Below are 21,915 nucleotides of genomic sequence, written 5' to 3' on the forward strand. Positions count from 1 at the left end.
TGGTTGTGTTGGTGTGGTGGAGGTAGCTGAAGAGTCCAGTGCAGTTACTGACTGTGATACTAAGAGCTCTTCCACTGGAGACCCGAACCAGAGACTCAGGAAGGGCCAGGTTGTGTTTCTACTGCAGAGCCTGAGCCCTGCAACTGACGGCACACTCAGCGAACGAGCGTGTTTACGTGATGCAGTGTTAAGAGGCGCTGTGTTTGAGTTGAGTATGGCGGGTCCAGCGGTTATGGTTTGTTTTGCTCAGATTATCAACTAGCTCCAGGTGCTCCAGAGCTGTGTCACCCACCTGACCAAGGACTTTGAGCCGCTCGTCTCCGTCATCCTGGTGAGATCCAACACGTTGCTTTTTTATCATGCACCTATAGTGCAGCAAGAAACTACAGTGTTGTATTAGCTTGATGTTGAATTGCTCTTAATTGCATTTACATATATTATGTGATGCATAACTGTTTCCACAGTCTCTGTATGTGTTTCTGTTTTTTAAATACAAGTTTGAACCGTGTTGAATGGGATTTTTAGACTGTAATTGAAATTAAGTATTGTGGCGGTGAGTGTAAATAAAGATGAAACCCTCTCTTGTAGAGACTGCCCTGGCTAGACCGAAGCCAGGTTGTGGTTGAAGAGTACTTGGCCTTCCTGAGTTACCTGGTCTCAGCCCAGACTGTCTATTTGAGGTCCTGTCTTAGCGTGACTGTCTCCAACTTCATACCGGGTGAGATCTCATGACCATGCATATATTTTATATTGAAATTGCTGTGTTCCACTCCACTCCACACACTTACTCACTCACACACACACACACACACACACACACACACACACAAATACAGTCACACTCACTCACTTACACTCACACACTCTCTCTCTCTCTCTCTCTCTCTCTCTCTCTCTCTCTCTCTCTCTCTCTCTCTCTCTCTATCTCCCTCTCTCTCCCCTCCCTCTTCTCTCCTCTCTGATCCTCTTTCTCTGTCTTCTCTCTCTGTTTTGACTCTCTGCTGAGACTTTAGGCATAAATTCTATTTATATACTGCTAGTGAAGACTTGTTTGTTTTGTGACAGGGAATTGTTATCCAAGAAGTGTCGACAAAACACATTCCAGACTCGGATGATAGGTCCCGATCCTACACAAATTTGTAAAGTCTGAGCCTACTACTTCCACTTTCATACACAAGGGAAAGTCAAACAATCATGTTGTTTTCCTTATACGATATGGAAAATATGCTATGAGACTCATGATCCTGGTTTTTTCCAAATATCTTTAGGGATAACCCTTACACAGCCTATAGTAGTACTGTAGGACACTCTATAGGGCTAAAATGGTTTTAAAGAAATCCTATAGGATTCTTTTTTAAAAAGTATCCTCTATAGTACTCAAATAGGCATGCCCTGTAGTATCTCAATAGTACTCTGTATAGGACCAAAAAAAGGGTCTACCTTTAGAATAATAATATGACTTTTAGGACTTGAAAAGGGTGCTTTTAAAGTGTATGTTTATAGGATTGAATAAAGCAAAATACTTAACGTTTAGTAAACCTTATTTAATTACCAGTTACTGAAAATAGCCCATTGGTAGGCAAAAAGAAATGTAAGCAGAACATTTATTGACTATATAGGAATGTAATAATATATCTATAATATATATATATATAATTATATATATAGACGATATATAGCTTCACATATAGTAAAATAGTATTATTCACATAATAGTAAAATAGCACACTTGTTGCCTGCATATAACTAAAAGTAAGCCTTAATATTAAAAAAGACAAAGCAGCAGTCATAATCAATATGGAAATAATTTATTATCCTGCAAAATATTACATAAATATAACAAATTATTATATACAAATATGTACATTTTTTATATAAAGAAATCCTACACTTAAAAGATCGATCTCAGAAAAGCTGTCAGCAGCAGAAGTTGCGTCTGATTTATTCAGCTCATGTGTTCTCATTGGGGTCTCATTTTCTAATGTTGGGTACACTCTAGCAAAACCTCTTCTCTTGGGAAGATGCTGTCCTGGACGGAGACAGCAATCACTTCCAAACCTTCCATTAAACTGTACTGTATTTCTTAGAGCTGGTCTTGCTACAGAATCAGCAGAACAAAATGTGCATTCTTACTGTTTTAGGACCTACTTGTGGAATTGTTATTGTTATGCTTTTTACACGTACATGTAGTTTTCAAATTCTTTTACAAAAACACCAGAATATGTGTCCATTCTAGGTTTTCCAGGACCAAACTAAAGACATGACAGAAGAATGTTGTTGGTTTGAGCCTTATGTCAGAGCTCATTAACCATCGCCAAAAACAACTGGGTATAGATTATCTGAAGTTACATCTGTAATTTCACTGTTACTGCTGCTAACATTATTCATAATGGAATCAAAGACACCTTCTTTTTCAAGCAATTCTTGCAATTGCTTCTTTAGTGGTAGCTGGATAAAAAAAGTGATCATTGTTTCTACTTTCTTCTTTAGCAAACCTTTCACCACGTTCACCACAGGAATCAGAATTATCATTACCACTGCAAACATATGCTTGACATCATTTTTACAAAGAAAGTGCAGTCATAGAATGCAATTCTGTACATTTGAATTTTTTTACATATTTTGTATTTAGACTTTTTTGGAAAGTCTTTCACGTGGAATGACATGAGTTCCAAAAGGTAATTGAAAGCCTCCTCAGTTAGCCGATGTTTCAGTGCAAAAGCCATAATAAGTAAATCACTTTCATCTTCAGTGAGGGGTACATCTGGATACAATGGTTCATGGGCAAAATAAAGAATAATATAAAAGTAAATATCAGCATATACATATATGTATCAAATATACGTATCCTTTATTTATCCTTTGTGACTCCCGCAGGATATATATTTTATTGCATGTATTGGCCAACGTACATGCTTGCATTTCTTTAAAAGACTACCAGTATTTAATTAACCTTTTAGTTTCACCCTAAATGACTGATCCACTCATTCCTCAGTTTACTGTCTAAATTGTTATTATTAAATGAAAACAAAGGAGCTGTCTCATTATTCAGGACAACTGTGAATGTCATTCTTTCACATATCCCATATACTGATTTAAAAAAAAAAAAAAAAAAAAGTTACAGCACAGCCCTAACTTTTTTTAAATTTTAAACATATAAACGATACATACAGTCAGTCCACGTTGCTTGTAAAACAAGCATAAACCAAAGTTATATATGGTACAAAGTTTCAGCCTGCTGTAGACCTCATTTGTCCTATATCCAATATTTTCCAAAAATTGTCTCAACTTGCCCCAGTCTCGTAGTATTTTTGGTAACGCTTTATATTGCATGGCATAAATGAACATTAAATAGATATGCAATTGCTTATTAAATTAATGTTAAATTAATATTTAATAGATGTATGCAATTGATATTAAATTTACGTTCAATTATTCCTTGTTACTTTCCATTAACATTTATGTCAGATTAACTTGATTTTAAATTGAAAACATGTAAACAATGGGAGTTATTACATATTTTCAAGGGTAACAAAACGTAGTATAAATAGATGTGCTATGCAATTACATTTTCAATCGACATCTGGTTAACATTTAGTAAGAAACCAGCTATTGCATATCTACTAAATAATAATTTAACATTAATTTAATATGCAATTGCATATCTATTTAATATTAATTTATGCCACGCAACATAAAGCATTACCATGTTGTTTTTTGTTTTGTTTTTTTTAACTGTATCTTGTGTCAGTTGTAGTCTGAGGTGACTAGGTGTTTGACCGTCCGTGGCTAACTGAAAAATGTCCCCGGGTTTGGTCTTTTGAAAAGTTGTCAACCCTATGACAAATAGGTTAACATTATATCAAACACTTTTACATAAATAAGCTACTTACGTTTTCGGCAGTAGTACAGTCGTTCTCATCTTGTTTATCCTGCACTTCATCTGTAGTTAAGCGTACACGTTTATGGGCGTCTCAATTTCTGGTACTGAATTAGCTATCCCTCTCCTTACTTTTGTCATCTGCGGCATGTCTTCTTCTGCTTCGTGGTGAATAAGCCTTTTATAAGGTCCTCTTGGAAACCTTTCCATTTTTTAAAAATAAATGTCTTTGTATTATATTACTGTAATTGAAAAGAAGATGCTGATAGATAGCACGCACGCAGTATTTTTCTCAGCTTGATTTACCTGCGCGAGAGGGGACCCTTATTTACAGTGCTTATAGAAAGTCTACACCTCCTTGAACTTTTTTCACATTTTGTTGTGTCAGTGCCTCAGTTTCATGCATTTAAATGATGATTTTTTCCACTTATCTACACACCATACTCCACACTGTTAAGGGGAAAAATGTTTTTATTGAGAAAAAAATTATATATTAAAAATACAAAACTGAAAGATCATAATTGGGTAAGTCTCCACCCCCCCTGAGTTAATACTTGATGGAAGCACCTTTGGTAGCAATTACAGCTGTGAGTCTGTTGGGATAGGTCTCTACCAAATTTGCACACCTACATTTGGCAATATTTGACCATTCTTCTTTACAAAACTGTTCAAGCTCTGTCAAGTTCCTTGGGGAGCGTTGATGGACAGCAATCTTCAAGTCTTGCCACAAATTTTCAATTAGATTTAGGTCGGGGCTCTGACTGGGCCACTCAAGGACATTTACCTTTTTGTTCCTTAGCCACTCCAGTGTAGCTCTGGCTGTGTGCTTTGGGTCGTTGTCATGCTGAAAGGTGAACTTCTGGCCCAGTTTCAACTTTTTTGCAGAGGGCTGCAGGTTTTCCTTAAGCACTTCACTGAACTTTCCTCCATTCATTTTCCCTTCTATCCTGACAAGTGCCCCAGCCCCTGCCGATGAGAAACATCCCCATAACATGATGCTGCCACCATCATGCTTCAAAGCAGGGATGGTGTTCTTTGAGTGGTGCGCTGTGTTAGGTCTGTGCCAAACATAACGCTTTGCATTTAGGCCAAAAAGTTCCATTTTAGTTTCATCAGACCACAAAACTTTTTGCCATATGGCTACAGAATCTCCTGAATATTTTCTTGCATACTTCAAACGGGATTCAAGGTGGGCTTTCTTGAGTAATGGCTCCCTTCTTGCCACCCTACTATACAGGCCAGATTGGCCTCTTAGTAGCCTCTCTGATGAGTCTCCTTCTTGCTCGGTCGACCAGTTTGGAGGGACGGCCTGATCTAGGCAGGGTCTTGGTGGTGCCATACACCTTCTACTTCTTTATAATCATCTTGACCATGCTCCAAGGGATATTCAAGACCTTTTGATGTTTTTTTTTTTGTACCCATCCCCTTGATCTGTGCCTTTCAACAACTTTGTCCCGGAGTTGTTTTGAGCTCGCCTTGATGCTCATGGTTGAGTCTTTGCTTTGAAATTCACTACCCAGCAGAGGGAACCTACAGGAACTGCTGAATTTATCCTGAAATCATGTGAATCACTACAGTTTAACACAGGTGGAGGCCACTTAACTTGGTGTGTGATTTTAAAGGCGTTTGGTTACACCAGAGCTAATTTAGGATTGCTATTACAAGGGGGGGTGGACACTTATCCAACCAAGCTATTACAGTTTTTATTTTTAATTAATTTTCTACAAATTTCTAGAATATATTTTTTTTTTCACTTGGAAGTTGTGGGGTAGGATGTGTAGATAAATGAAAAAAAAACTTTTTAATGCATTTTAATTCCAGGCTATAAGGCAACAAAAGGTGAACATTTTGAAAGGGGGTGTAGACCTTCTATAGGCACTGTACCTCAAGAGTCAGGACAGCAGCGAGCGACACAGAAGAACACGGCGTTCGCTTTATTTGATTTTTTTTGAAGAAAATGCCATTGAAGTTGGAAAACAAGAATGGATAATATAATTTGATGAGTATATTTATTAAAAAAATCTAAGCAAAAAGAGAAATGTTTATGGGGTACATTGGCCAGCTGGTGGACTGAAGCCTGGGGGGAAAGGGGAACTTCTAAAGAAGAACCCCAAATGTTAGCAATAGGTAAGACAAAGTTTAATTTATCAATATCGCAACCTACTAAACCAGCTTATAAGAGTTATACTAATGTGAAATTAGTACTGTGGGTATAAAAAAGTAGTGTACTGCAAGTATACTTATCTATAGTATACTACTTAAAAAAAAAAAAAAACTGAATAAGGGAGTAACTGAAGGATATAGGCATGTGCATTTAGTGCTCTTCAGCTGTCCAGTTTGTGTTAGAATGTAGTATACCGTACTTGTAGTATGTTAGTTTACTTGCAGTATATTATTATTTTTTTAAATAATAAAAATGTAGATCACTATACCTGTCATTCTCTGCCTGCCTATCTGTCTATCTCTGTATCCCTACCTATCTGTGTCTTTGTCTCTCTGCTTGTCTCTGGCTGTTTTCCTGTCTGTCTCTTTGTCAGTCTGTGTCTCTCTATGCCTTACAGTAATGCATTCCCGAAGGTGTTATAGTACTTTAATATTTAATATCCTGACGCTCAGTGGGTCTCAGTCCTAGTCCTGCTGAGTCTACTGGGTTTTGTTCCAACAGAACTCTCAATTATTGATTATTAATTGAACCCTTAATGAAACTAATAATTGGTCTAATCGGAGCTTAATAATTTAAACACTTGGAAATGTCAAGTTATGTATAAAATTGTATTAAGGAACTTGAAATTCCCAACTTTTTATAAGATAAACAATTAAAGTCTAATAAAGCAAATAGTACGTAATTGAGAGGACAACTGGGAAAAAAACAAACAAAAACCCAGCAGACACAGTGGTCTGCAGGACTGGAGTTGAGAACCATAACGTCTGCCCGGAGCTTACCCACAGATTTATAAATAAAATATAAAATTACAACTTCTGGGATATTTATAATAAAATAGTTGCATTATTTTTAGGGGACTGGCAGACTGTCTCAAATAAAGCGGTGTATCCTTCACTATGGAAAGGAGGAAACCCCTTCCAAGTGTCAAAGGAAACATGACAAAAGAAAACGGCATTCACACCCCAATGAATCTTCTGATGACAGTGACACTGAGAGGTGATTATTTTCTATTCTTTTTCCATTTGTTTACAAAGTAACTTTTCCAATAACTATAAATAGGCCTACCACACAACCTCTTAAATGTATTGTGAGTTAATGTAAAAAATACTTAGAAAGTTTAACTGAACAATAAATCAAAAGTTTAGCTGAAATGGTTATTTTTTTTCTAAATATACTGTGTCATTCGATAGCTCTTTACAGAAAAAAAAAAGTTTTCTTTTAGTACTGATGAGCCACCAAAGAAGAGAAAGGAGATGCAGCAGTGCACGAGTGCAAAAATAGCACACAAATTAAAGACATTGCACCGGAGAGTCAATATAAGACAGTTTGTAGCACTTTTTGTATTTTGCAGCAGTGTGAATTCTTATAAAACATTTTCCTTAACATATTGTTATGAATAAAAACGATGCTATTTGGATAGACATGAAATAACTAATTAAATAAAATTAAGCACCTACATTAAATAGCTAATCAGTTTACTTAAAAGGTGGCATCGATGACGACTTAAATATATTTATTATCATGTTTTTGAAGGCAGTTAAAAGTCTGTACTTCAAATGAACTACTATAAACCACTTTCTTATGCAATGCGAGCTTCTGCTGATTTGGATCAAATACCCCTGACAAAAAATACAACTCTGCTTGAGTACAAGCAGTACAATGTCAGTTTGCAATGTTACATGGATATACACGGATACATGATAAGAGTCATACTGTTGGACCCTACATCACAACAATGCTTTTCATTTCCTCTAGATTCCTGACACAGACAAACAAGACTTCCACAGATGAAGATCTTAGAGAAACATCAAAAGAAGAATTGAAAGTTCGTAATGAAGTTTTACAAAAACAAAATAAAACAAGAAAATGATAACAAGAAAAGTGATCAGGCTTCTTAAAGGTTTGTTGATCTTAATATCGTTTAGCTTGTTTCAAACTAGTATTAGAACATGAAAAATAAAGCAGTCAATTCAAAGTTACAGGCGATTGAAATATGTTTGGTTTTTGGAACTTCCAGACTAGATCAAGTCGCTACCACACAAAAGATACCAGAAGTTCAAATTGGGAATTCAAACAATCATCAAGCAGCCAAGGAATACCAAGATGAGGTAGGAGCAGTTTTAAGAAAGAATCATTTACTGTTTTGAATTGCTTTTTTTGTTGTTGCTGTAGGACTTGCAGTAGTCATATTAGTAGAAATACATATTAAATTTAGACTTTTTAAGAAAATTAAAATTCCACACAGCATAATCAAACTATGTCCTGGCCTGGACCAAATCAAAACTCAAAACCTACCCACTAATCACAAATTACCAAACAGGTATTGATGGCAGCTTTTTTGATTGTCAGAAGGTTATTCTTTCTATCCCAGGGGGAATCTGCCTTTTAATACTGAGTTTGTAATTTGTGATTAGCAGATGGGTCAAAGTTTTTATTTAGTCCAGGCCTATGTGCAGTTTAATTTGCAAAGTATTTAAAGAGTTTTGTCACAGGGAAATAAATGTTGCTTTTACATCAATGTGACTTTGATATGCCTTACTATCAAGCTAGCTTTACTGGGGATCCTAAAAAAACATTGAAACAAATGTACCTGTAATATGCAATGTATTCTTTTGTTCTCTCTGTGTCATTTCATTTTTAAACCATTATATATCATATGTTATATGTCACAAATGTTTTTTATATGCCATAATATGGGTGGTTTCATTGACAGTGATTAACACTAGTATTAGACTATCTTACTTAAATTAAAATTAAGAAGTCCAGTATTATTGCTAGTCAAGGTTGTTAAAGCCACTGATCTATATGTTTTACAACATTAATGTTCTGTATAATTTTGTGTTATACGAAAAATTAACTGTGTGGGTACAGAAAAAAAAAGCTGATAATGTGTTCCCACAAGGATATCACCAAGCTGGTTGCTGACTTACTAAGGGTGTTTTACACTGTTGATGGTCTCAACTGGATCCAAATCAAATGCTCACCAGCCAGAGAAGCACTGGATCCAGAGATAGTGCATCCCATTGTTTGTAAGAAACAAATGCGTGTATGTCAGACATGTTAAATATCAAATGCATTTCAAATACTTTTCCATACAACATATATTTGTTGATTATTAATTGTATTAACATTAATTTGGCAGAGGCCTTTGTCCAAGGTGACATACAAGTAGAGTTTATACAATTGCAATATAAACACAGTAATCATGTTATTAATAATAATTACCAGATATGCACCAATATAGGAAGCAAATTACATAAAACAGCGTTTCCCAGTCCAGGTCCATCATTTTGTTCCAAATGATTTACTTAATTGAACTAATAATTGATCTAATCAGAGCTTTTCAATTGTGTTTGGCTCTCAAATGGCTGGTTGCACAGGCTCCAGTTAGCACTTATCTTGGACTACCAAGTCAAATGCAAATAGTTTGCCATTGCATATAAATGGTGCGTGATTTTTGTTTGGTGAATTTGGTGTGTCTGGTATGTGTATACATGTCAAAAGTTTACATAACCTCTAATTTTACCAGTGAATTAAGAGTTATACATGTCGTTTGTTACCCGGCAATGATACCTCCTGTACATGTGTTGTACACTCATTCATCTTGCCAAGTGGTAGTTAAGTTTTTTAATTGATTTGTTCTGTTTTTTTTCTATAGTGTAAGCATCAAAGACCATTGGAAGCACTGAAACAGATGTACACAAAGCAATAACGGCAAAACTAAATAATGATGCCAAACTGGTGGCAAGACAAATTAAGACAGCACACCATCACAGTACACCTTAAACAATTATAATCTTTTTTATTTATTTTTTTAATTCAAATTCAAAAATAAGAAGGCTAATTGACCTTTGCTAATGATTTGTTTGTGTTAACAAAAATGTATATTTTTCCAACAAATAAATATATTATAAATATAATTGTAAATATATCAGGTATTAATAATTTATTATTGTTTATGAATCATTTGTTATTTGCAACCTCAACTAAAATGTTATCAACTATTTTAACATTTCCTGAATTTTTAGATAGTGTCTAAATCTTTATTAACCACAGGTTTTGCAGAATACACACATGCACACTTCCTCCACACACATACAATGTACTGTACTGTATATGCTCTTTGAATAGTGAAGATTTTAACTGTTTTGTGACCAATTTAAAATTAATAATAATAATAATAATAATAATAATAATAATAATAATAATAATAATAATAATAATACAATTTTCTGTAATTTTTGAGTGGTTTGTAATCTGTTCTCATACAGTTATCATAAAAAGTGATCCAATCGTACCTGGACACATTTAAAAGGTATGGCAGGAACTGTCGAGATGAATTTCTAAATGTTCAGCATCAGATCACACAGCTGCGCAGGGGGTGGGTCCAGTGGCAGCAGGCAGGCAGACCGAAGAACGGACAGCGGGAGCAACGACAACAAAACATCTTTTAACCTCAAAGTCTGTTTTAAGAGAGGACCCAAATATTTTGTGAAAAGCTGAAAGTTTAAGAGCTATTTTTTAAACTATTTATTTTCAAAATGGGATAGGGGAAACGCCGTAGTTCAGGGAGAAGGAACAGAGCGATCAGAATGGAGAGTTTTGAATTTATTCTACTTTTGCTTTTTTTTTCACTACTTTAATCATTGGTGTCCAGTTCAGATTCATTTAATATCTCATGTACACTTCGGTTTCCCAAAAGTTCAACATTTACATAAATCTCGTCGGTCATGTTTATTGCGACAAATTCCAATATGTCTGTCGTTTTTGTTTTTAAATTCTAGTGTATGGATATCTTGTGTTCTTTGGGCCTTGCAAATTATAGCCAGATATGGCCCTTCGTAAGTATTTGAGCACCTGACTAGACACAGAGCTATACAGTATACTTTAGGACTTGAATGAAAAAGTCTCTTCATCTGTTTCAAGCGTCAAGCGCTGGAATGCCCTTTCTGTTTTGCAGAACGGCCAGGTTTCTTATGCCAATCCTCCGTGAGAAGTTTCCTTTTATCAACAAGTCTGCAAGAACATTGGTAAGGAAACAACTACCTTTAACCAGCACTGAATCCATGGTATGAAGTAACACACAGTTTGAGGAATCTTGTAGAAGTAGCATTTTGCCCCATGAGTTTAGTGTGTTTTGTATTTTAAATGGTAAAGCTCATCTCTGTTGCAGACAGACTGAATTAACCTTTACACAAACACTACCCATATTGACAACACAGAATAAAAGCTAACAAAAGGGGATTGTTAAAATTGCGTCTGGTAGGATATTCAGGGAGAGGGCATTGCACTAATGCCTACCCCTATGCTGAGTGCAGGAGTGCTAAGTGCACAGCCTGCTGCGGATCACAGTGACCTTCCCAGTCCTGCAGCACGAGGTCCTGGAGCTGGGCATCAAACTGGATGTGAGTCTCGTCATAGGGTGGGACTGGGGAGGTGATTGGGTGAGATTATACATACTGAGAATGTGATTGGATGAGTCCGAGGGCGGGAAGTCTGTGAAGATGATTGGATGGGGCTGACAGAGCTGAGAAGTGATTGGGTACATGGGTTGCAAAGTGTGAGGGAGGGAGGGGAGAAAGGCCTGATAAACTGATTAGCTAGTTTGCTGTATAGTGTTTTGAGAGAGTTATTAATGGGCTGTCTGATTTGTTGTTTGTCCTTCAGGTGAGCGCCCCGCGGAGAGATATTGAGGACGCAGAAGAAAATGCTGCCCAGGGGGGCTGATGGGAATGGAGCCTCCCAAGAGGAGTGTCTCTTTGATATGGTAAGCACCTCACCTCACCTCACACTCACATACTGATGGACTAGGCATGACAGCATGCAGAATTACACATTAGGCACATTGTTTATAGAAGCATGCGAAATGAAAGCTCTTTTGAATGTAGGATGAAAATGTGTCCAACTCCTCCAGCCCCTCAGGGGGCGATGTGATGGCTCACGTTGTGGCTGACCGGCTGGATATCCTTATGATGGTCCTTCTGGCATACATCAAAGACATCTGCTATGTGAATGGTAATGGGGAGTTAGGGCCTACTGAGTACTGGAACCATTCTCATTTTTAACGTCTACAAGGAAGAACACAACATGTCTTTCTATCTTGCAAAAATAATAGAGATGTAACCCTTAGACCTGCATTGAAATGGTATGATCTTTGAGAACAGTTTGCGAAAAGGGTAGTGGAAAAACAGCATGCATCACTGGAGGGCAGAGTTCAGGAGCTCAGGGGTGTTGTAGTGAGCTGACCGGGTGTAAAAGGCTCATTGCAGCCTGTGCTGATTTTCAGGCATGCTAGAGCTGACTCGCACTAAGGAGCTGTATCAGGACCTGGTTGCTGTCTTCGACAAGCTCATCCTTCCCACGCACGCCTCCTGTCACGTACAGTACGTCATCTTCTACCTCTGCAGCTTCAGACTGGTGAGTCCAAGTAAACCTTCTGATCTGGGAGATTAACCAAGGCTTGCTCAGGCTGTAGAAGGACCATTCTCAAACACGTTTCTTTAATACAAAAAAGCAGCAAGCCAAAAATGATTGGACGTACTATTGTAGTATTACTGATTTGTTGCTTTGGTTTCTGGTTACCATGGTGCTGTGATGGTTCCACAGGGCCTGGCTGAAGCCTTTCTGGAGCACCTGTGGAAGAAGATACAGAGCCCCAGTAACCCGGCTGTGATTCGGCAGTCTGCCGCAGGCTACATCGGCAGCTTTCTGGCCAGAGCCAAGTTCCTTCCCGTACTGTGAGTGTCCCTTACCTTGTACTGGGCTAAATCTGGACTAACCAAGAAGGTTTCTTATTTTAAGGTCATTAATACAGAATAGTAAGAGTTGAGGGCTATAGATTTTTATTTACAGTATAGTAGACAAATTACTTAAAAGTAGAGGGAAAAGGCTAGATTAAAACAAATAGAGAGTGTTGCATTCTTATTGGAAACGTGTAGCATCAGTTTACTGATATTTTTATTAACACATTTTTAAACACTTATAATCTGACTTTCTGAAGTCAAGAGCGGTGCTTTCCCAGGGCACCCCTGCTGTATTTTAGCTCCCTCCCCCCAGGACAGTGAAGGCCTGCTTGGACCTCCTTGTCCCGTGGCTCCACCAGTACATCCAGAGCCAGGATGCGGGTTCGAAAGCTTTTTGTGGCGTGTCCCTGCACGGGCCCTTCTACGCTACCTGCCGAGTGTCTTCTACACCAAGGTGTTCAGGCACCGGCAGAGGGTGGAGGGGAACCTGCGCAAAGGTAAGTAGTGTTTTACTTCATTGGCAAACTGTAAATTGCTAGGACTGTACAACAGGGTGACTATGATGTTACATGGCCTCATTGCTGAGAATGGGCAACAAGATTATATGACTTGCTACTATCATAGAGAATATTGTAAGTTCGCCAAAATATGTTAGGTGTTGCTGCATTCACTTCTGTATATTGGCGTCATCCATCTCTGTAAGGGCTTCTATCCTGAGAATATATTAACTGCAGATGGACACTGTACAACTGGATGGTGTTAGGGTTAGGGTTAGGGTTAGGGTTAGGGTTAGGGTTAGGGTTAGGTCTTCTACTTAAATGGTTAAAGGTTACTTCTGCTACTTAAATGGGGGAGGGTTGCAGCAACGTTATAGCTAACCTTTTCTAGTAAGTCTGTTTACAAAATTGTATACATTCATTACATTTTTTTTTTTTTTTTTTTTTTTGTTAAGTCTGGCGTACCTTCAAATGCTGAATTTTGAACAGATAGTAATGTGCCAGCTGAACCCTCTGAAGGTGTGCTTTCCAGCTGCTACAAACATGTTTGCAGCAATCACGAGGTAAAGAGTGAAATTATTTGCGTGGAGATTCATTGTTTTACCCTGGATATGAGATGTTAAAGCTGGTTAGCTATTTGCTGTGTTTAAAAAGCCATCAGGTGTTTTTGATTGGTCGGTCAGTGAAGTGTTTGTTTGTGCGTTTACACTGCAGGAAGTATCAGCTGGTGCTCTGTTACGCCATTATCGAGCGTAATAACAGGCAGCTGCTTCCTGTGGTGAAGAGCAGTCTGGGAGGGGATTCCGTGACCACCAACTCCAACCCTCTGGACAGCTTCTTCCCCTTTGACCCCTACCTGCTCAAGAGGTAACCATGAGAACACAGGGCTGGAAATATAACTCCCAATATATAGGTTAGAACCATTGCTGGTTTTACCATGAGTTTAATATCACACCCTTGAGCTTGTTACCTATGCATTGTGGCTAATCAAGCGCATAGTAAAACCTGGAATGGGTAAAACTGCTATGCAATAGGAGCTGTATTTCCATCCTTACAAACATATAGAAAAATACCTTATTTAGCCCAAAAAGACTCTTGCTAAATTGTGCTAAACTTTGCGGTATTCGGTTTTAAAATGAATTTGAACGCACCTTGGATTAGCTCCTTCTGTAGATTATGAGAATTCCAGAGTGAACCTGTATTAATAAAAAGGCTTTCAGGCTGTCAGCACAGGTGTGTTGCTTGCAGTCCCTGAAGTTTTGCTTACCTGGTGTCTGTGCTTGAATGTTGGCAGGTCAGGGAAAATGATCCAGCCCATTTACCAGGTCTGGGAGGAGGTGAGCGTGTGTGATGTGGGTGGAGCCAAGTGGCCTGTTCAAAAGGTAACTTCTGAAAGCACGCTTCACCAGGAGAATTTAGATGTGCCTTTTCAACACAGCTTCATTTTAAATGCTGGCCTGCACTAATTACCCCCTGTTTATGTCCAGTGTATGTCACTTAAATAGAATTTCTGGTTTTCCGATATTTGAATTGAAATCAGTGAAGATCCAGCTGGTTCCTGAATTCTGTTTTCATTGTGTTTTAACTGGAGAGGGAAGACATTTTTACCGATCGGAATACTCACAAGATGTGTTGTGTTCACGAGGGTGTTTTGTATGTTCTGTTCTGTGTGTGTTGTGTTCACTAGGGTGTTTTGTAAGTTCTGTTGTGTGTGTGTGTTGTGTTCTCTAGGGTGTTTTGTAAGTTCTGTTCTGTGTGTGTTGTGTTCACTAGGGTGTTTTGTAAGTTCTGTTCTGTGTGCGCCGTGTTCTCTAGGGTGTTTTGTAAGTTCTGTTATTCTGTGAGTGTCATGTTCATTTTGTACCTCTACTCAGTGTGCTGCTGTCCCGCCTCAGGACTCTGTGACAGAGGAGGACGATGATTTCCTGCAAGGGGAGAGCCTCCAGTGCAAGGCAGTGCTGGGCTTGATCCCCGGCTCCTACGAGTCTCACATGTGCATTCCCAGCAGCGTGGGCTCTCCTCCCCCCATCGCCTTCCTGCAGAGCCTGTTCTGACACAGCACTCGGCACACACACACACACACACACTCGGCAGTCGTTGGTGAAGGAATGGTCAGGAGAAACCGTCTGTGGACACAAAGAGCTTTGCTGCATTTCCATGGCCCCTTTCAGGAAAGACCGATATTATTCATTTCTTGCAAGTGCCAAGTTGTTTCTTTCCTGGGAATCTGTGCGAACATGACGACCATAGAACCTGGAATTGTTCTGGAACCAGAACAGCAGACATAATGTGGACATAGCTTAGAAAAAGATTTCAGCAAGTCATTGGTCTTCTCATTCCATCGTGACTCACCGTTCCCTTCAAGGAGCGCTCCCAATCCTCCATTGATAAGTTTGTAAAGAACGTTGAGATGTGCTGGCGATGGTAGGAGCACAGTTTATCAGACTCCACATCTTGTTGGGGAATTTAGTCTTCAGTACAAAAATACTGAAGTGGGAGGCTGACTTCAATGCATGTGTCAAACTGAAGAAACCAGGCAAGGTACACAGCAGGACAGCCAGTAGCATACCTGTGCACAAAGAACTGGCCAGTCACAGCTATTCTAATATGGCAGCTTTTCAAATAAACTGCTAGACAGACTCTGTGTGGTGAGTGTAAATGTGTAATTTGTGTACATCCGTCTCTGTTATATTGTAATAATCTGTGTAATGTCCTTTAAATAGTTTCTTCACAATTTCATTAGTATGGCACTCAAACTAATTTAGCAAACATTATTATACTACTAGAAATCACTTGTCTAAATCTTTTAATTTGAAGAAAACAGGAATACAGCTGAAACTAAACTTTTTATTTGTGATTTGTAGTTTTATTAAATTGTGAAACATGAATATAACATGTCTTCCAAAGACATTTGTATTGGTTTGTAACCAGGTTTTTGCAAGATACATGGAAGTGTCATTCTTTAAAAACGTATATAAGGGGCTGAAAATAAATTTTAAAAAATTGTTGAACATTTTTTAATGATATGTTTCATATTCACGGTGGAAGTTGGGACGAGCATGTTTGAGGAGTAAGTGGGTGCAGAGAGGCACCAATGCCAAAGCCATGTTTTGAACCAGACTGGGAGTCAATTACATTGTAATTGAGCAGTTCATTATTGTAATTGTAATTATGCCATATAATTGGTAGATTACAGTTCAATTACGCATGTTTTGGTCATTTGATCATTATTCTTGTATTTTCAACCACTTTTGGTGACCCCATTTGATGGGGGAAAAAAATACATTATGAAGTATGTTTCTGTATTTGTACGTGTTATTATTGATTGGTTATTTAGAAGAAATAGAGTTAACATGAAAGGCCCTGCTCTGAAGCATTTATCACTTGTTGCCTGTAGATCAGTTACTGAGAGCCTCATTGAAAATGGATAATTACTGCTATGAGTATCACAAAAAGGTAGGGTTTTGCACTGCTGGTTCCACTGATGAATGGTGTGTTGAATATGCAATGCAATGGACATCAACTGGGCTGGGCAGAAATTTATTTAAAAATTAAAAAAAATAAAAATCTAGAAAGTTGTTGGCTGCTTTAAATATAGAAAACAAACATTCCATGGATAACTTTCTAAAAGGGATTTATATATATACACACACCGCCTGTAAGCAGAGCAGCATTATGATTTCTGAGTCTTCGCATTTACGTCACAGCTTTGCGTCCACTCGGATGCATCGCGGGACATGTAGTCCTTGTCAGTTACTTTTAGCGTGGAGTTGTATTGAAATGTAGCTTTAATTTGAACTACAGTTCCCAGACTGCGGCGTAGCGCTGGGTTATACGGGCAGGGCTAGCTGGAGAGTCAGGAACTGTTTGGGGAAAATCTGGGGTTCTCGCAGTATTTTAGAAAATACCTATATTAATAAAAAAAAAAAAAAAAAATGCCTCTTTTAATCAACAACGAAAGAGTTCAACTTTTTAATACTACTGTCAAGTTATTTGGAAGGTATCCTCTACTGAAGGTAATTGTGTTTTGTTGATTTGTACCTAATTCTGACTGTCGTGAGCCTGAGGTTGAACAGAAAAACAAACGAGACGTAGCGATGCTGTCATGGTGTTGCTACTGCGGCGTATTGAGTGGTTTTGAATCTAGCTTGACTCGCTGTTGAATTTAGCATAATGTTCTGCTAATTCCACAGAACTGTTGCAAACGAGATGAAAATGTTAACTTTTTCAAGCATCCGTCAGAAGTAAATCCAAACCCTGCCTCTCGTAACACGTACAGTACTTTACAACAATAGTTCATACTGTGTTGATGGTTGTATTGTTTTGCATGATAATTTAAAGGGGTAACGCCCCATACAGTTTTGTGTTATCTATTTAAGTAGGTTGTTACCATGTTGAAAATAGTATACATTACAGCTTATTCTTAATACAATCTATTTATACACTATTGTTCTACCAGTACAGGAATGCCAGTCTATGATTAAGGAATGAATCTTAAGGAATATATTTTAGCTTGAAACTGTAATTGTTTGTGGCATACTTTAAAATCATATGTATTTTAGCCCCCATCTATAAAGGCACACTTCCTCTTTCATGAACACAATAGCAGGAGAATGTAAACTCATCAGTCTTTAGCTCTGATAAAGAAGACTAATCATGGCAGAAAGTTTAGACATGTCTACTTAAAAAATCGGAACGCGATCATTGCTGTGTGCGTTTCTTGTAGGACAGTGCTAAGGTATTCCGCGACAGGCTGCCAGAGACTGCTGTTGACACAAAATGCCTTCTGTACGTTAAGCAGAGGGAGTTTGCTGCCACGACCCCATCTGACTGTGAGTAAAGACAATGCCAACACAGCCTTGCTTTTCATTTAGTAAATATCCCATTGCACGGCGAGTTGATGTTGGTTGGTTGGTTGGTTGGTTAATTAATTTCATTACTGTGCTCTACTCCCACAGGTTCTGTCACTGTGCTTGGATCTGATGATGCCACAACCTGCCACATAGTGGTGCTCCGACACACAGGTGCAGTAATTAGCTGAGTTATAAATCCAGTCGATAAGTCATTCGTACCTGCTGGAAGAGAACCAGGTCATTATGAAGGCGAAAGCTTTTGCTTTAAGCAGTTCAGGTCAGATTTAACATGAGCCAGACACCTCAGGATGCTGGCACTTAATTGCACTTTCAACATAAAACCGGACTGGGTTTAGAACAGGTGAGTTTCCATGCTGGTTGTAATCTTCTGTGGTTAATGAGCCAGTCGGAAAAAGTTATCCTTATGAACGGATGGGGTCTGCAGTTTACATCTGCACTCCCTATTGAGTGTGTGGACTCTGCTGCCCCCTGCAGGAAGTGGAGCGACGTGCCTGGCCCACTGTGACGGCTCCAGCACATGGAGTGAAGTGCCCTTGATCGTCAAGGCGGTGAGGTCGTTAACGAAAAGCACAGAGGAGGGAAGGTGTGTTTGTACTTGTTTATTGTTCTTGAATCCGTCTTTTGTTTTTCATACCGTTCTCACCTCCGTCCTCACTGTTTGGTTTAGACTGGAGCTGCACCTTTTCGGGGGGTTTGATGATGAAAGGCACACTTCCCACAAGCTCAGCCTTAACCTCCTAGGTGAGCTCAGTCATTTCTATTTTTCAAAAGATGAAATTAACAGCAGTTAGAACTGGGAGCTGGCTGGGGTGCTGTAGGCTTCCAGGTAGTGAGGTGTGCAACATGATTAAATATTACCCTTTTAAAGTGTATCTTTTAATTCTTGTTCTATTTTAAGTACATTTTCAGCATGTTGCCTTCTCTTAAATAAAACCTTTCCTCATTTTGATTTGATTGAATTGTATGCCACTTGCACTGTAGTTGAGTTCGTAGATAATGTTATACTTATCGGATATCCTGTTTTTATCTGACAGCGGCCTTCAGCAAGCAGAATGAAGATATTCACTTGGAAACATGCTGTATCACTGGTAAAGACTGAAGCATGTTTGTGTTATTAAAATCTCTGCAGAGTCTTGTTTCAACAGGTGCTGTCATATTGTTTTTTTTTTTTTGTTATATGGTAAAGAAGACCAAAGTTAGGAAGTTTGATTCATTCCTGAGGTCACTACAAGTTTAAGATGACACCCCTGCGCTAAGAGCATCAATAAGAGCTTTATTTCCATCCTTACACTAAGTTAATTATTATACTGTAGCAAGCTTTTTAACTCCTAATAATATACTTTTGGTTTCTGGTTTTATCATTAATTTTTATGTAAATAAATAAATATATACGGTGTGTATATCCATTCTCCTGTGTTAACTTGCTAAGGAGAACTCTGTTGATTTTTTTCAGAGCTGAATGACATTGTGGTGGAAGGAATTCACAGGCCTGTGGTGTATGGGATAGGTACAGGAGGGGCTGGGGTGGGACATCTTTCACATTTCTTTATTGGTCACACAAAAATCATATAGATTAACAGCACGGAGGTATAGTTTCATAGAAACTTACCTGCCTGTACATTATTTCACATTTGGTGTGTGTTCTTTTTACAAAGTAATATATATAATGTATTGTTGTATTCCATAATTAGTTTCCTTCATGTCTGATATGTTTTCTTGTCTTATAAAGGCACATTATAGATACAGTACTCCCCTCTCTTGTGGTGTATGAAACTGGTATACACTGTTTAATGGTATGATCCATCTTTAGGGGTGAATGTGAAAACGGGGGAGTTGTTCCCAGCTACCTTTTCACACAGAGGTCCAGAGGATGATCTTCGGTCAGCCAGGACCTTCACTGGAGGACAGGTAGGGAATCACTACCAGCGGGACTCTGACTTTAGGTGACATAGTGTTTTCACATAGGGGATGAGCAGGCAGTGTGGTCAAACATAGAGACTAAGAACGCCATGTGCCCTAGAGGTTAGAGCTCAGGGACTGAGAAGCGGAGTGGTGAAGTGCATAGAGCTGAGTGACTTGGTCATTAAGAAAATGAATGTGAAAGATGGGGTATTTCTCTTGGTTCTTACCTTTTAGTTATTTAAAGCACAGTAATTGTCTGTTTTTCTAGATGGCTAATGTCTACGATTCTAGCAGGGAGGTGGTGACAATTGGACCTTGCAACTGGTCTCCGAACCTGGACATTGGCTTCTGGCTGGCACAGGATGATGAGACGATATTGCAGGTACGGGCAAGTTGGTATCTAGTGCACTTAGCACCAACTGACTGTTTTGACTAACCCCATATATTGAAGTTATTCCACACAACCATTCATGAAAATGTATGGATACGTCAAAGTTTGCTTTGATAAATACTGTAAGGGCGTGTGCCGGTGTGGGTGCTGTTGAGAATCCTGTGACGTCACTCCAGTTCTGTGTGTTTCAGTACATGTCCACGTCTCCTCAAGTGGAGCCTCCTCACTTCGTTGCCCACATGAAAGCCACGATACAGTTCCTTCTGGAGAACCCCAACTCTGAGGCTTTTTTCCCGGAGGGAGCACCCAGATTGTACCAGAGGACTTCCGAGGGATTGTGGGAGAGGCAAGCCGTCCGCTAGCGTCAATAGGAACCCTATCAAGAGGCCTCGGATGAAGGATGCATTACGGTATCCACTCACTGCAGTTTGAATTTCCCAGACTTGATTATGAGCATTTAGTCACACACAATGATCCTTGCGAACACCTTATAACAAAACCCGGACTGAACCAAACTGCTATTCTGGACCTTTGTTTTTTTGGGGGTTTTTTTGGTATCCCATAATTTCCTACTCACGATCACCACTAAAAAAACCTTTCTACTGCACAGAATTTCCAAGGCAAAGATTGTTTTATTTAGTCTTATTAATTGGAAGGTTTGGCTATCTTTGTGCGGAAAGATTCTTTAGGACATTTTACTGAGCAGTGCATACTGTGAGGACAGACAGTATACAGGTTGACAGATTGAAAATGAACAGGGAATAAAATAGCATGTATCAGTTTTGTACATTGTGGGTGTTATTTTTTCAGTGGATTACGGTTCTCCACATAAAATTCATTTCAATATACATGTCTTGAAATATTTCAGTCAATCTTTCTATCTAGCCTTATTTTGTTTGCACTTAGCAGAGTTTGTGAATAGTGAATGATGATCATAACTGGTGGTGGTGTCCTGTGAGGTCATAATACAGGAACTCCGCTCTGTACGTAAGCGACTCTCAATCAATAAACTCTAGTTTAGTCACACTCATTCACGTCAGTACACTTGCAAATATGATGGCAAGCAGTGGTAAATGTATTTAATTTGTATTTGTATTATTAAATGGCAATCAGAAATAGTATCCTCGTCTTATCTGGCCCTCCAGTGAATGTAATTAAATACCCCTGCCCTAGAGGAATGGTTCTGTCTGGATAGACTTTTCCCTCTTGGTGATTGGAAGATGCAATCAGGTGAGCAGAAAGCACAATCACTTGAGATTGTCTGTAGACTAAACTGTGGCGTGGTGTGGAGGGGAGGGTGTGTGCTTCGGCTGTTGTATTGGAGGTTGGCCCCCAGTTAGATACAGAATAAACAGAGGGACTTGTAGATATAGGGCAATTCAGTAAGCTATCACTTTACACCTTTTCAAACACAGACCTACAGTACACAAACAGCAGCTGTCTTAATAAGGTTAAATTCTTTTT

General features: G+C 38.6%; 1 protein-coding gene across 10 annotated transcripts; it reads left to right on the plus strand.

The window, feature by feature from the left end:
• The first annotated feature begins 589 nt into the window (after positions 1-589).
• On the plus strand, positions 590-21,238 carry LOC121331050 (protein N-terminal asparagine amidohydrolase-like). Of its 10 annotated transcripts, XM_041278178.1 has the most exons (21): positions 590-718; positions 6,898-7,040; positions 7,800-7,944; positions 8,062-8,152; positions 11,005-11,074; positions 11,363-11,449; positions 11,712-11,811; positions 11,933-12,059; positions 12,331-12,461; positions 12,651-12,781; positions 13,999-14,151; positions 14,579-14,666; positions 18,011-18,116; positions 18,243-18,308; positions 18,633-18,741; positions 18,826-18,899; positions 19,193-19,246; positions 19,612-19,665; positions 19,969-20,066; positions 20,329-20,442; positions 20,628-21,238. In XM_041278178.1, exons 7-21 carry the CDS (start codon positions 11,752-11,754, stop codon positions 20,811-20,813), a joined length of 1,551 nt encoding a protein of 516 aa, XP_041134112.1. In that variant the 5' UTR covers positions 590-718; positions 6,898-7,040; positions 7,800-7,944; positions 8,062-8,152; positions 11,005-11,074; positions 11,363-11,449; positions 11,712-11,751; the 3' UTR covers positions 20,814-21,238. The 10 variants fall into 10 exon arrangements, with proteins under 10 accessions (XP_041134112.1, XP_041134119.1, XP_041134113.1 ...); XM_041278185.1 differs by lacking the exon at positions 590-718 and having other exon boundaries at positions 5,695-7,040; positions 20,643-21,238; XM_041278179.1 differs by lacking the exons at positions 590-718; positions 11,363-11,449 and having other exon boundaries at positions 5,695-7,040.
• Positions 21,239-21,915: the final 677 nt, after the last annotated feature.

The sequence above is a fragment of the Polyodon spathula genome, chromosome 18 (assembly GCF_017654505.1).
Source record: "Polyodon spathula isolate WHYD16114869_AA chromosome 18, ASM1765450v1, whole genome shotgun sequence".
Lineage (NCBI taxonomy): Eukaryota > Metazoa > Chordata > Actinopteri > Acipenseriformes > Polyodontidae > Polyodon > Polyodon spathula.

What these genes read in the sequence shown, in the direction of transcription:
- LOC121331050 (XM_041278178.1), top strand. Translation starts at nt 11,752, where the DNA reads ATGCTGCCCAGGGGGGCTGATGGGAATGGAGCCTCCCAAGAGGAGTGT. An exon ending in GCCTGTGGTGTATGGGATAG is followed by an intron (nt 19,666 to 19,968) that starts GTACAGGAGGGG and finishes ATCCATCTTTAG; the next exon opens with GGGTGAATGTGAAAACGGGG. An exon ending in ATGATGAGACGATATTGCAG is followed by an intron (nt 20,443 to 20,627) that starts GTACGGGCAAGT and finishes ACGTCACTCCAG; the next exon opens with TTCTGTGTGTTTCAGTACAT.